This window comes from Pomacea canaliculata, linkage group LG2 (genome assembly GCF_003073045.1).
Source record: "Pomacea canaliculata isolate SZHN2017 linkage group LG2, ASM307304v1, whole genome shotgun sequence".
NCBI classification, from domain to species: domain Eukaryota; kingdom Metazoa; phylum Mollusca; class Gastropoda; order Architaenioglossa; family Ampullariidae; genus Pomacea; species Pomacea canaliculata.
This window is the reverse complement of record NC_037591.1, coordinates 14,267,892-14,281,352: the sequence shown is the minus strand read 5'-3', so window position 1 is coordinate 14,281,352 and position 13,461 is coordinate 14,267,892. Positions and strand designations below refer to the sequence as shown.

Below are 13,461 nucleotides of genomic sequence, written 5' to 3'. Positions count from 1 at the left end.
TTAAGCAAAAGAAATATTTTTTTAATTCTATAATTTTTTTATTTTTAAAAATTTCAAGTAAATATGATTTACTTTAAAAACTTTTTCAGAAAAAAAATGTGATTTCGAGCCTATTATTTGCCTCGTCTTCCGCAAACCATCGCATCCGTCCACAAAATTGATTGGAAATAAGAGACACGGTGGCGTGTTTAGTTACAACTGTCGACACGGACCAGCAAGCTAGAGACCATGGTATCAAATTACACTTGCTTATTAAATTAACTGTTTTAAATAAATTATATTATATGATATTCAAAAAGACGGACTTACAATAAAGAAATGGTCAATCAGACGAGGAACAGAACATTGCAATTTCAAACTTTACAATAAAGTTTTTCTTATCATTTATACCGACGAAGTGTATATATAAAGGGCTTAGAATTATACTTTCCATGAGAAAAACTTATACTGTAATATTTAGATTTACGATTTTAAAATAAGTAGATATCACGAATGCGACATAGTTGCACAAAACCATTGCAGTATGAATGTGCATGCTACACTTTTGCATTTACTTTTTTTATTGCTTACATTTTCTCACTACTCATACTTAATGCTCCAGTTCCGGATCGACATTATAACTAGATAGTTAAAATTGTAATGTTTTTCTTTGAAAGCCTCAGTTGACTGCTTACTGGTTTTATCAGAATTATGTTCTGCTGATTGTTATAGTCTACTGATCTGGGAGTAAACGAGCATCACCAGAATCAAGTGATCAACTATATGCGTTTTGCACGCTATCAGCGAGCTCAGAAATTACGGGAAGTTGATGCATGCTTTGAAGATCTTAAAGACAGCAGGTATTTCATTCGTTTGTAACTCTTTACAATACATTAGTAAATATAGCATACACTTTGGTTTAGAAAGAGTAAAATGCTGCAATCACAGGTGTTTGCTCTTCTATGTACAATAAGATCTCTGTTGAAGCTGGTCAAATGTAAAGTCAGTCCTTCTATATGGATCTGAGACATGGCCTGTGACAAACACCATCACCAACAAGATTCAGACGTTCGTCAACAGATGTCTGCACCACATCCACAACGTCAGATAGCCCGAGAAGATCTGCAATACAGACCTGTGGGACAGAACTAATCAAAAACCTGCCAGCCAAGATATCAAGAAGCGGAAATGGCTAGCTCAGTCACACCATGCAAAAGCCGGCTGACAGTTTAACGAGACAAGCTCGATCTGGGCTGGAACCCACAGGGAGGCGCAGGGTTGGGAGACCCAGACAGACATGGAGGAAAACAGTCCACAGCGAGGTGGAGGCAGCTGGCATGACACGGTCCCAACTGGAAAGGGACGCCCAGAACCAAATACAGTGGCATGGTTTAGTTGTGGCCCTTTGCTCTACTGAGGATGAATTAGAACAAGAAGATCAACATGCATGCAGAAACTTGCTTTTTCACCAGTCAGTTGATTTAGAAGATTTCCATTCCAGTCAGCTTGTTGAAATTGTTCTTATTGTCTCTCTTTCTCTTTGCATCTCACACACTCACTTTCATTTGCTTGCTTCTCTCCCCTGCCTCTCATTCTCTCTTTTTACACACACATATTACTACATTGCCCATGTTTGTTGTATATAGTAGAGGTAGGTCCCATATTTGTCTATGTAGTACTTTTTTTAATTTAAAAAAATATTCAAGAACAATGTACATCTACCACCATAGCCATAATTGAAACAAATGTTTCTTTTAACTTTAGTGGGGACTGAATAAATGGTATGGATATTATTATATTTCAGCATAGCTTTATTTATAAGATGTAATTACTCATGTAAAATTTCAAACTGATCACAGTAACCTACTGAAGTGATCTCATCATATACCTTGCTTATAGAAGGTCTGTATAAACATGGTTTTATGTTTTGATATTTGAAAGTGTATCTTCTTAAATCTATTTAATGAGGACAGGAATTATTCTCATGTAAAAAGTTTATTATATGCAGACTTACAGATGAAACATTCACCATTGATGAGGTGACAGACATGCTGAATGACTTACTTGGTGTAGTTCGAGGAGAAGTAGAACTAGAGCTCCTCAACTCAGCTCACACAAATGTGCTGTTGATGCGTCAGATGTTTCTGCAGGCTGAAAAATGGCATCTCAAGCTGCAAGCTGATATATCTGAATTGGAGAACAGGTTTGTTGAGTGTGGCATCTTTCATGTTAGCATGCACATGTTCATGTTGAATATATGCTGTGCCCGTTGAATACACCTACAAGTTTTGGATACAAGACAAGTAGACCAACAGAATACACAAAAAATTGTTTGAATCATGCTTCCAGTGAATTCTTGCCTTGTATTCAAGTTACAAAAAAGGATAAAAATAGTTGTCAAAAACTAATAGCTACCTTTGATTGTGCTGCATTATTTTATATATTGAGGTATGTAAGTTCATAACTTAAAGATGCTTAAATAAATAGAAATCAGTTTTTAATGTTTTGGTACACATTCCAAAAATGTTTTTTCATACCTGAGTACGAGTGTTCATGGATATTGATAAGACCTGCAACATGCTTTGGTATGATAGCCTGGTTCAAAATCTCTACAAAGCAAGTGCTACTACTAGCAAGATCTACTTGACCAACAGAAAAATATGCGGGAGGGTTGAGGAACAAACATCCAAAAAAGTGAACCAAGATAATGACATTCCACAAGGAAGCATTCTTATCACTTTATTATTTTACAGCGGTCCGGTGGCGCAACGGTTAGCGCTGTTAGCGCCTGTCACCAATACAGTGAAGGCTGGCTGCCCTGAGTTCATTTCTCGTCTCGGGCATGCTGATCTTTCTCTGCACGTGGCATCTGTTTACAGGGCTGGCTGCTTGCCGTAATATAGCCTTAGTTGCTGACACGGCGTAAAACACCAATCCCCCCCCCTTATCACTTTATTATTTAACATAATAATTGCTGATCTTCTGAAATGTGTCAAACGTAAAAAAATAACACTTAACATTCAGCAGTACTGGGTGTTAATTTCCTTAGTGTTATAACTATCTCGGACTTCCAAACCATATATCAATATGTCCAGCTGAAATGACGGCAACACAAATAGAACTCTAGAGTAGACAATCCTATGCAAAGTCAAGTGACAGTATCTTGAAGTATCTGAATCACGCTCAGAACTCCAGACTACAAAATCAAACTCCTGACAGAATAGACATAATGTATGGCATATTAACTCTTATAAATTAGCTCTCTCAACACACCTAAAAAAAAATGGCACATGGTACTGTCTTTTACTGTAAAGATGGTTGAAATCATCTAGATCAGGGATGCCCAACCTACGGCCCGCGGGCCATATCCGGCCTGCGAAACTTCTGCCCACAGTGCAGGAAATCGGCATGTTAGTAATAATAATAAAAAAAAAAAAAAAAACGAAAAAAAAGGGAAGAAGAAGTATTTATCCCCACGTAGGGGCGTTTCCCAATTTTTTTGGACGAACATTTTGATTCAGTGCTCCGACTTGGTGTCTCTACGTTGAGGCCAGACATTCAGAAGTTGGTTTCGGAAAAACAACTTCAAATATCCCACTAATTACTACGTAATTAATGGTAAGTACAACTTGTTTCTAATAAAAAATGGTATCTGCTCTATTTTTTTTTTTTCTTTTTTGTATTTTTGCGGTGAAGTGGCCCGCGACACGGCTGTCCGAAATGGATATGGCCCGCAGGCCGAAAAAGGTTGGGCATCACTGATCTAGATTGTAGACTTCCATAAATGTTACACAGTATTAGAGAAAAAATAGGGGGAACAAAAGAGAGTGATTCCACTCTTTCCAAGAAATAAAATACAAAAAAATTACAATAATCTAAATATATGGTTATAAGTATAACATAATCTCAAAGTCTAAAAACTTTGAGACAATATCTACAAGAAAACAAAAAGGTTAATTATACAAATAATCATCAACATATGGTTTTCATTTGAGTTAGAAACTCGTAAACCAACAAACTTATCCTCCTAAGACCCTCCTGTCTTCACCCATTTTGCTCCCCTCCCTCATATTTCCCAGCAATTCAATTATGCCTTTAGATGGAAGTTTTTACTTTCAAACTCAACAACGTGTTGGTTGGGTTTTTTTTTGTTTGTTGCTTTTTTTTTTTTTTTTTTTTTTTTTTTTTGGCTAAAGTGGAAAGAGCTTAGGTTAGGTAGTTGTTTTTGAAACAATGAAATCATTGTGGTGTTTGCCAAGAAAGGGCTTTACAGTTGAAAAAAATTTTAAAAAGAAGAAATTTCTGGAATGGGAGATTTGGCATAAGATGCAACAGCTTGTTGTTTATTGCAACTTGTAATACATGTTCATATATCTAACATAGCATATCCTTATCTAGTTTTAAAGGTCTTTAAATGTTTTTAATGGTTCGATATTTCTTGCCTTTATTTTTCATGATCATCTAAGGGCCATGATTATCAGGGTTGTGAAACTAAACCACCTTGATGTTAATGCTTACCACTTCTAGCAGATGGCTCGGCCAACAGGGTACATTCAGGTGGGAAAGGGCAAAACCTAAATGGATTAGACATTGAAGAAAATCTTCAAACTGTTTCAGAGACCTACTGGAAAAAATCAAGGAATTTGAGGAGCGAGAGTTTGCTGGTGCAAAGCGTGACACAGAGTTCATCCCAAAGAAGCTGGAGCCTGTCAATGAAACAGGTGGCACAGCATTGCTACACATGGTGAGAGTCTTTGCTGCCCATATCGTCCTCATCAGAAGCTTATTGTTCAGTTGAGTGCTTGGGTAGCAGATTCCCTTGATTAGCTTTAAACACTATCAAACTAATTCAAACCATCGGAAAACTTCTTAAGCTTAAAGAAGTAATCAGTCTTGTTTGCAATGTCGATTATTAAAGTCCCACTATCTAAGACAACAATGAATGAACAGAAGTCTTTCTCCTACCAAGCCCCATTAACTTGGAACAGATTACCCATCAGCCTTTGTCACTCTGAGATGCATCTTTTCAGAACAGCAACTTTACTGCGACCCTGTCCTGACCATGAGCATGCCTAATGTGTGTCTGTATTTCCTTCATTTATCAGCGAGTATATAGAAGTTAACGTGTCTGTTATTTATGAATATGGGTTTATGGTTGCTGTAGATTCAGTTTACTTCTCTATATCATTTTGTAAAGTTCTTTTAGCAAATTTTTGGAAGAGCGTTATATAGATGATCATTATTATTATTAGATGTTTAAAATGTTTATTTTTGTCAATGCTAATTTTTCTGCAGAAAATTGAAGAGCTTGAAGGTGAAAATGAAAATTTGAAGCAACGCTTATGCAAGTTTGATAAAGATGTAAGAATAAGATATATTATTGTATTAAGGTCTTCATTTCTTATTCTTTTTAGCCCTTTTTCAAATAGCATGCATTTAATTGTCTTGGTATTGAAAAAGTTCTGAAAAGTGTATAGATTATGGGGTAGAGGTGCAGTTTATAGAGAGAATGCATTTCTATAAGAAAACTGTACCAGTCATCCTTCATGCACTACTTGTTTTGCAAATTAAATATTTCCTCTGCTGTAGATGCAAGCAAGTTTATTCCTGTTAAAATCTTTCTAGTAACATTGTCAGTTCTGATAAGACCTCTGTATTTTATGGCAATGGCAAATTAATCATGCAAAATAATATCTCTAGCAATTATCAAAATGCAAGTTATTGTTAACTAGATCAAATAATGTGTTTTCGAATTATGCTCTAATTTTGGGGGGTGGGGGTACCTAATCTGCCATGCAGTGTTCTTAATTTGTTTGTGAAGAGGTTGTAAATAAATTGGCATTGAAAGAGCTTTTATTGACTGTAAATAATATAAGGTATTGGGTAAATCAATAAAGTTTTGTTTTGATTTTAGGTTTAGAAAATTTAAAATTTCATATTCTTCAACAGTTCGCTGCTATGATAGCAAGTCAAGGAGACCTTACTTCTGAATTGGCAAGGGCAAAGGGAGAGCAGCGAATAAATGCGGTACGTGGTCTCCCTTGGTTTGAAACATGCTTTTGTTTTTGATTATTTTTTTTCCTGTTTGTTTCATCAAACCATTAATCATTCTCATTAAATCCATCGTTTACCTTCTTAAAAGTATAAAACAAGTTCAAGGCTTATTTTTGTGTAGATGAGCATTCACCTTGTACAGTTTGCTGAACACCTTCATTTTTCAGGGAGAAGGAGAGGCTATTGGTGCTCTGAGGAAAAGAATGTCTGGATTGGAATCTGAAATTGAGACAGTGTGTACCTTTTAAAAACAAGCCTTATCTTTATTAAAGTTAAAAACAGCAAGCAATGGGTGATGTCATAAGCTTCTGTTTTTTAATTTATAGCAGATACCCAGGAATGGATAATTAGTAAAAGTGTAATACCTGATTCAAAGAACATCATTCATGCTATAATCTATTGTTAATCTACAGATTTGTTATTATAAGTGAAATATTTTATCCCAGGAGCGCCAAAGGGGCAAGGAAAGTGTGGAGAGTGCTGGAAAAGACCTGGCCAGTGCCAAACATGAACTGTTGCGCATCAGGGAAATGCTAGAGATGGCAGAAAAGGTGAAGATTGTTTCTTCATTCACATCAACAAATAGACTTTTCTCAATGTTAAATCGAAGTCTTTGTTTCTCACAGACTACAGAATGCCTTTCTGGTAGTTGGAGTAATAATAATAAAAATAAACATACGACATATATAGCACTTAATCAAACTCACAAAGGAGCATGCTCTCAGCTCTTAAGATGAGTAGGAAACATGGACAGAATACGAAGGATGGAAGGAGAAACAATTATGCATACAAGTAATAAAAGACAAACATGGAAGATGCAAAGAGGAATCAGAAAACAAATGGTAAGGATGGAGAGTGCCATAAATCTGCAGTTATCAGTTGCTTCATGGTGAAGCACACAATGCTCTGTAAAGATGTATTTAGTAGTGAAAGCTGTTGACCTAGATGCCTTAATAAAATCTGCATCCGTATTATAGGATAGTAATTATAATCTGTACACAGATGAGAGAAATAAATTATCAAAATGTTGTATTAAAAAAAAGGCAGACAGAAAAGTTTAAGATTGTTTTGTGTTTTATAAGTTGTAGGTAAAACAAATATTCTAAGCTGTATTTGATGATACAACACATGTTGAGCTGTTTTGTGCATGGAAGCCCTTTTGCTTGCATGAAAATAAACATTTAAGTATATTTGATATTTATTCTGACCATGGAAATCGCTATATAGAGTTGTAGTATTAAATTAAATAATTAATTAAATCAATGTGAAATGTCTATTTTAGGAACTAGAGAAGAAAGTAAGTCAGACAACACCATTCAAGAACCTCAAAACTATGCTTCAGAAGAAAAATGAACAGATGAAAGATCTAAGGAAACGGCTTGCAAAGTGAGTCTTGAAATTGCAAATGGAAATTACTTTGGAGTTTTTATGACTGCTTTCTCAAACTTCACTGCCATAATTATCGCCATATTCATGTTCATTATCATTGCTACACATTTAAAACTGTCAGTTCCTCCCCATATCTATTTATTGGGTTTTTTTTCCTTTCTTTGCTTTGAAAACATTTGTAAAAGAAAGCAGTGATGTAGTAGTCTTGATTAATTTTTTTTTCAAGCTGTTGACATTGCTGTTGGTTTCTTTAAGCAGAGCATTTATGTTTGTTTTCTTGCACTTTTATTCTGCACATAAGTGCTGCTAGTTAACATGGAAACATCTGTTTCTTAGTATTAACTGGTGAGTTACATTATATGTCTTCAGATATGAGACGTTAGAGGATGAGTAGTCAGAATTTGATCATCTTCCTGCACTACTGCCACATCAGCCAGAGTATGCAGCTAAGTGCCTCCTGGTCAAGAGAAGACTATCAGTCAGATCACATTTCGATTTCCAATGTCTCAAGCATGCTAGGCCATGTCAGTTTTTTGGAGTTTCATTTTTGTGATACTGTTGTCCACTACGCAGTTAGTATGCTACTTCTGATCTTGTAATTTTACATATTTGCTATTAAAGCTGGTTCAATGCATAGCTTCTTTGTGCATGATACTGTATATATTTCAGTAGATATTATGAATAGATATTATATTGCATGTGATATTTGACATATCAGCAGTTAAACATCAAGCGTTGTGGTCTGTGTCAAGATGTTGGACCTTAAAATATTTTTATTCTCTACAAATCTCTACACAATGAGAATTTTAAGAAATGTGCATCATCTGCACTTTCTGGTCTGTTTCTTCTTGCAGCGTTTTCTGCTGTTTGCGTATATACTTGCATTTGTATGACATAGATCGACATGCCTCCTTCCTTGACTTGTGTTTTGTGTTCGGGCATAAAAGTATGATTCAGACTGAACTGATTCACAAGATCTCTATTCTGAACAAAGAGATGAGAAGGACATTCCAGAGTCAATTTACATGAAGATGGGGGCATAGAAAGATGCTCAGCTTTAGGGTTGTGATGATGGGGGGAGGGGTAGGGTACCAAACTCCATGCTGACAGTGAACATTCGCATTCTTCACTCCTCAGGTGCTTTTTTGTTGTTGTTTTTTTTGAGCTGGCAGCCACCCTTTTTGCCCCCCTACTTCCTATGCCACTAGAAGGTTCCCATTTTGTGTTCTGTTTATGTGACAGATTTGTGTCGTATTTTTGCTGCAATTGAAATTTTTTACATTTTAAAAAAGTTGTGTCCCATAAACAATCTATCATTTGCTTGAAATATGATTGAATGAAAATATTTTGTCAGGTGAAAGAAACCAAAGCTATAGTATGAAAATTTATGGAGTAGGCACTAATCAGTAGGCAAGCATATACAAGATACAGCAGTTATTGCAACGCACACAAATGTAAGATGGAGTATTTTGTTTTTGTGGTATATAAGCAGCCAGGTGATGTTGCTGTTGTATGAATTACTCCCCCAAAAAAGAATTCTGCAGTTTAAGTTCTTTCCTGTAAATCCATGCAGTAGTAAAAGTTAAATGATTTTTTTCTTTTCTGTGGATTTTAGCTGACAGAAGCCTTTTCATGTATCATTCTCATAATCAGTGCTGGTTTATAAAAGACAAACATAGATCCCTGAAAATAAAAATAAACAGCACATTAGCTTTAATTTGTAAGGTTTATTTTTGTTAAAAGAAAAGAGTGGAATATGTTTCTGTGGGTGTTCATGGAGTGGAAAAACCAGAAGAGCTGATATGCATCACACTTCCAGCAGATTATATTTATCTTGGGCAGCATATTGACACAGGAAACCTTACACTAACTTAATTCTTGTAATCTGATTAAAATTCTTTTCTTAGAATGTAAATCTAATTTATTGGTGCATTGACATACTGTCCTTTGTTATTTAGCAAGCTTACAACTAAATTTTGCAGCTAATAAATATTTTTGGAATCGAGGAAAGTAATTACATAAAGTGTGTGTACTGTATAGTTACTAGTGCTTTAAACAACAAAAACTATCTTTAGTCATATCTGCCACCACAAGGAACTGTTTGAACTTTAAAATAGTTCCAATAGTTCTCCATTGTGGGTTTTTTCCAGTTTTTTTACAAGGTAATAGAGTGGTGTGACATCACATGTGCATCACCAGTATACCCCACCCTGTAGCAACAAGACTAGCGAAAGTCAGGTATTAAAAGAGGAAAATATCTATGGACACAAAGATGACAGTAATGAAAAAATGAATTGTAGCTGTTTAAATAAGTGTGCAGTGAGTGTGTGTGTGGGGGGGGTAATAATACCACAGATCACCCACACATTTAAACTTTAGGCACACAGCTGCTGAAATTTACTTGCTAGTAATACAGTGAAAATGAAACCCTCCCTAGGTGAGTGCAGAAGAATGAGGTCGCAAGTGAAGACTACATTGTATCCCATCAACCCTACCAGCATCTGCACTAGGCCCAGTGCTTGTGTAAGCACTAGAGCACTTGTTCATGCTCTGCGACACACGGATCTTCATAGAGACCGGATCGCCGAATCATCTGGTAACAATTCAGCATCCTAAATTTGGCTGAAACACACAATATTGATCAAATGCTATAGATATATAAGTAGATTGAGGTTTGTTTGGGGTTTTTTTTAACAACAAAGCATTTGCATTAATTTGTTGTTGTTTGGGGTTTTTTTTAACTCTCTGAACAGTATTAGGCTGGGAGCAAGGGGATTTGTCTGGATTTTTAAACCTCTGCAAATAAACCGACATTATCCAGATTATGTGTATGCGTACCAGAGATTAACTTGCCTGCTGCTCTTCTCATAAACAGAACAGAACCCGAGTGTAAGGGAAGGAGATGAAGATTTAAGTATCCATCCCAATGCAGTCCATGCTGCAGTACGCTGGGACTGAGGGCTGAAACCACTTTTGTCAGGGAACAGCAGTGTTTGCTCAGACCCGAGCGTCGCTAGAGTTAGTATACACTGCACGCTGCGCTTGTGACACAAGACCAGTCAGATCACTGCAGTGTTCACAAGGATCACAGGATCACATGGGTGTTAGCAGGATTACAGCAGCACTTGTAGGAGTACGGGTCACATTTGTGTTTGCAGGAAACTCAAGCACTTGTCCTATTCACCGTGATGGAGAAAAAGCAGTGGGGGCGTACAGAAAAAAGAACCTTCCTGCGTGTCAGTGCAACACTTGAAGGGGACATCATGGAATTTGCAGGGAACGGGGAAGTACTTGTAGGAGACAGTCCGGCACTTGAAGGGAACAGTGCAGTACTTTCAAGAAGCAGAGCGGGATCTTTTGTGTCCCACGCCAAGCTACCAATGGCTTGTGTCTCCTGCTACTGTACTTACCATTGTATGCTGAAGTCACAGGCAAGTGCTGGAGCTTGTTGTGTTATATACACCATCGTCGTCACTTGTGACCCAAGTGCTGCAGCGCTGCGTTGCGCTGTGCAGACCATGGTGACATTGGAACCCAGTCGCTGCAGATCGAATGCGCAGTCTCGTGACACACACTTCTGCAGCTGCAGCTCATCCACCCCTGACCGTCTTTGTTCGTGCATACAATGCACACAATGTGCACAGGGTATAACAGTCATCTGGCGCAACAACAGATCCTCTTACTAGAAGAAGACGACGACGATGATAACTTCTTATACAGTGCAGATCACACGAGCACACGATCGGTGCTTCAAACATTAAAAAAAATAATTTATAAACAAACAGAACAGTTAAGTAGCATAAATCTCTGGAGAAGGAAATAACAGGAGGCGTTATATTAACAAAGACAAAGCAGTGTGAAATCATAGATAGTTGGCAGGATATCAAACAAAGTAGGTGTTCATTTTTTCATCATCCCCACAGCTCTATAGAGGCAAGATTCTCTACCGTGGAAGGCGTAACGAGTTTTTATTTTATTGTTTTATACAACATTGCATTATTTCTTCGAGTAAATGCTCTCGCTTTCTAACTGAAAGATAGCTATGCCCTCAAAAACATTCATCAAGCAGTCAGGCGAGCCGCTTGCGAGTCAGTGAACAAGAACGCACGTGGCTTCCCTAAGTTCACAAAAAGTTGGGAGGCGGGCGGCTGAAGCGCGTGCTGACCTTGCCTAGGTGGCTATCGTCCTATTGTCCTCCATACGATGATGGAGGTGGAACGGGGAGGATAGACCGTAGTCGGCAAACGACGTAAGTTGTACGTAAGTGAAACACGTAAGCTGTTCGTAGATAAACGTCGTATATAAGCAGTACGCAGGCAACAACGTACTCTGTATGTAGATCAGCGGCGTGAGCTGTTTCTAGAAAACGTATGCCATACGTTGATAAATAACGTCATCAACAGCTATACCAACGACGGAAGCAGTACGTCTGTAAACGACGTGAGCCGTACGTAAGTAAACGTGAGCTGTACGTAGGCAACAACGTATTCTATACGTAGATAAGCGGTTCTTAGAAAAACAACGTATGCCATACGTTGATAAACAACGTCATCAACAGCTAGATCAACGACGTCAGCTGTTCGTAGATAAGCGACTTTGGCCGTGTGTAGGTAAGCGACCTAAATCACACGTAGATAACTGATGTGCTGTAAACCGAAGGTGAGTAAACGTGAGCCGCATGGAGATAAACGACGTAAGTCAGACGTACCCAGTCGAGGCGATCTCAGCAGTGTGAGGTCGACCCAGTCTCCACGGGCCCGTTAGTGTCCCCCATCCATCCGATTCACTATGGCGGTCTTCACTACTGTCCCGTGCAACACCCTTCTGCTCATCTCGCACTGAGTACAAAATACTTTGAGTATTTCTTGCAGCCTCCATCTCTCACCCGCCATTGCCTCGTCATTATTATCAAGACGTCCAGTCTAGCATCACTCTGTCCTCATTGTTTTGTCCCTCCACCTTCGTGCACGACAAACATGGCGACATTCGTGTTTGTAAACAGAAGTGTCTGAAAAGGACATTAATTGTTAATAAATGAACAAACGTATTATTGTTATTGTTATTATTATTATTATTATTATTATTATTATTAGTAGTAGTAGTAGTAGTAGTAGTAGTAGTAGTAGTAGTAGTAGTAGTATCTCTATTAAGTTCTTTTTCTGGCTAGAATTCAGCATGGGTGCAAATGAGACAAGGGGAAGGGTTGGGAGTGTAAATACCGTTCGCAGTTTGTACTGATATATTTCTCAATGTTTTATTTGTTGTAAATGCCTACGTGCCAAGAAAGCAGTTTGGAAATATAAAGCCTGTTGTTGGAAAGTAAGTTATATCAACAACTGCGTTTGTTCGGTAGAACAGAAGCGAGCTTTATAGTTGTGTCTTCTCGTGAATTTTCTTAAACAAAAAAAAAAAAATAAATAAATAAATACTCAGACTACGAACAAATAACAACGTGCATCTTGTTAAGTAACGTGCTGCAGGTGTTGTGGGAAGGGGAGAGGGTCGGTGGGTTTGTGATCTTGACCCAGCATGAAGTGTCGGGGTGACCAAAACTTTGTTTGCTTTCTTCCCTCCTCACCTTTCCCATTCGTAAGCTTTCCGTGTGTGCATCCCTTGAAGTCAAAGTGTCTGGAGGCCAATCTGGTCTTTGACCAGGTCACTGACCTGTCTTGAAGCTACTGTAAAAACCGTGTCAGCTGCAAAGGTCGGTGAGTCTTTTGTCTATCCTTGTGTCTAGCCCTGGGCTGTGAACTAAGGGTCTGCAATCCACTAGACTTGCTAGTCTGGATCGACACACGTGACCAAGTGAGCTAGAAGCCCCGACCTAGTCTCGAGAAACAGATTAAAAGATAAAACTACTAAGTTTTCCTGGCGATTGTTTGGCTGGGAGAGTAGAGGGATCAATTCTTTTTCGTCTCATTTTCTTTCTCTCCTGCCATTTTCCTATTCTCTGAGCATGTGTCAATGTGTGCGGTCGTCCGTGCATGCGTGCGTGTGTGTGTATGTGCGTGTGTGTTTGTGTGAGAGAGAGGGAAGAGA

General features: G+C 37.9%; 1 protein-coding gene and 1 long non-coding RNA gene across 2 annotated transcripts; one reads left to right on the top strand and one right to left on the bottom strand.

Moving 5' to 3' along the window:
• The first annotated feature begins 100 nt into the window (after positions 1 to 100).
• Positions 101 to 8,059, top strand: LOC112554862 (leucine zipper transcription factor-like protein 1). Its single transcript, XM_025222927.1, has 10 exons — positions 101 to 231; positions 712 to 839; positions 1,988 to 2,182; positions 4,597 to 4,723; positions 5,275 to 5,340; positions 5,929 to 6,006; positions 6,201 to 6,266; positions 6,480 to 6,584; positions 7,316 to 7,419; positions 7,792 to 8,059. Exons 1-10 carry the CDS (start codon positions 229 to 231, stop codon positions 7,814 to 7,816), a joined length of 897 nt encoding a protein of 298 aa, XP_025078712.1. The 5' UTR covers positions 101 to 228; the 3' UTR covers positions 7,817 to 8,059.
• Positions 8,060 to 8,576: 517 nt separating this feature from the next.
• On the bottom strand, positions 8,577 to 11,326 carry LOC112554963. Its single transcript, XR_003097366.1, has 2 exons — positions 10,261 to 11,326; positions 8,577 to 10,044 (listed from the first exon to the last, which is right to left on the bottom strand). It is a non-coding gene; the product is annotated as an uncharacterized LOC112554963 (long non-coding RNA).
• Positions 11,327 to 13,461: the final 2,135 nt, after the last annotated feature.

What these genes read in the sequence shown, in the direction of transcription:
- LOC112554862 (XM_025222927.1), top strand. An exon ending in GCACAGCATTGCTACACATG is followed by an intron (nt 4,724 to 5,274) that starts GTGAGAGTCTTT and finishes ATTTTTCTGCAG; the next exon opens with AAAATTGAAGAGCTTGAAGG. An exon ending in TGGAATCTGAAATTGAGACA is followed by an intron (nt 6,267 to 6,479) that starts GTGTGTACCTTT and finishes ATTTTATCCCAG; the next exon opens with GAGCGCCAAAGGGGCAAGGA.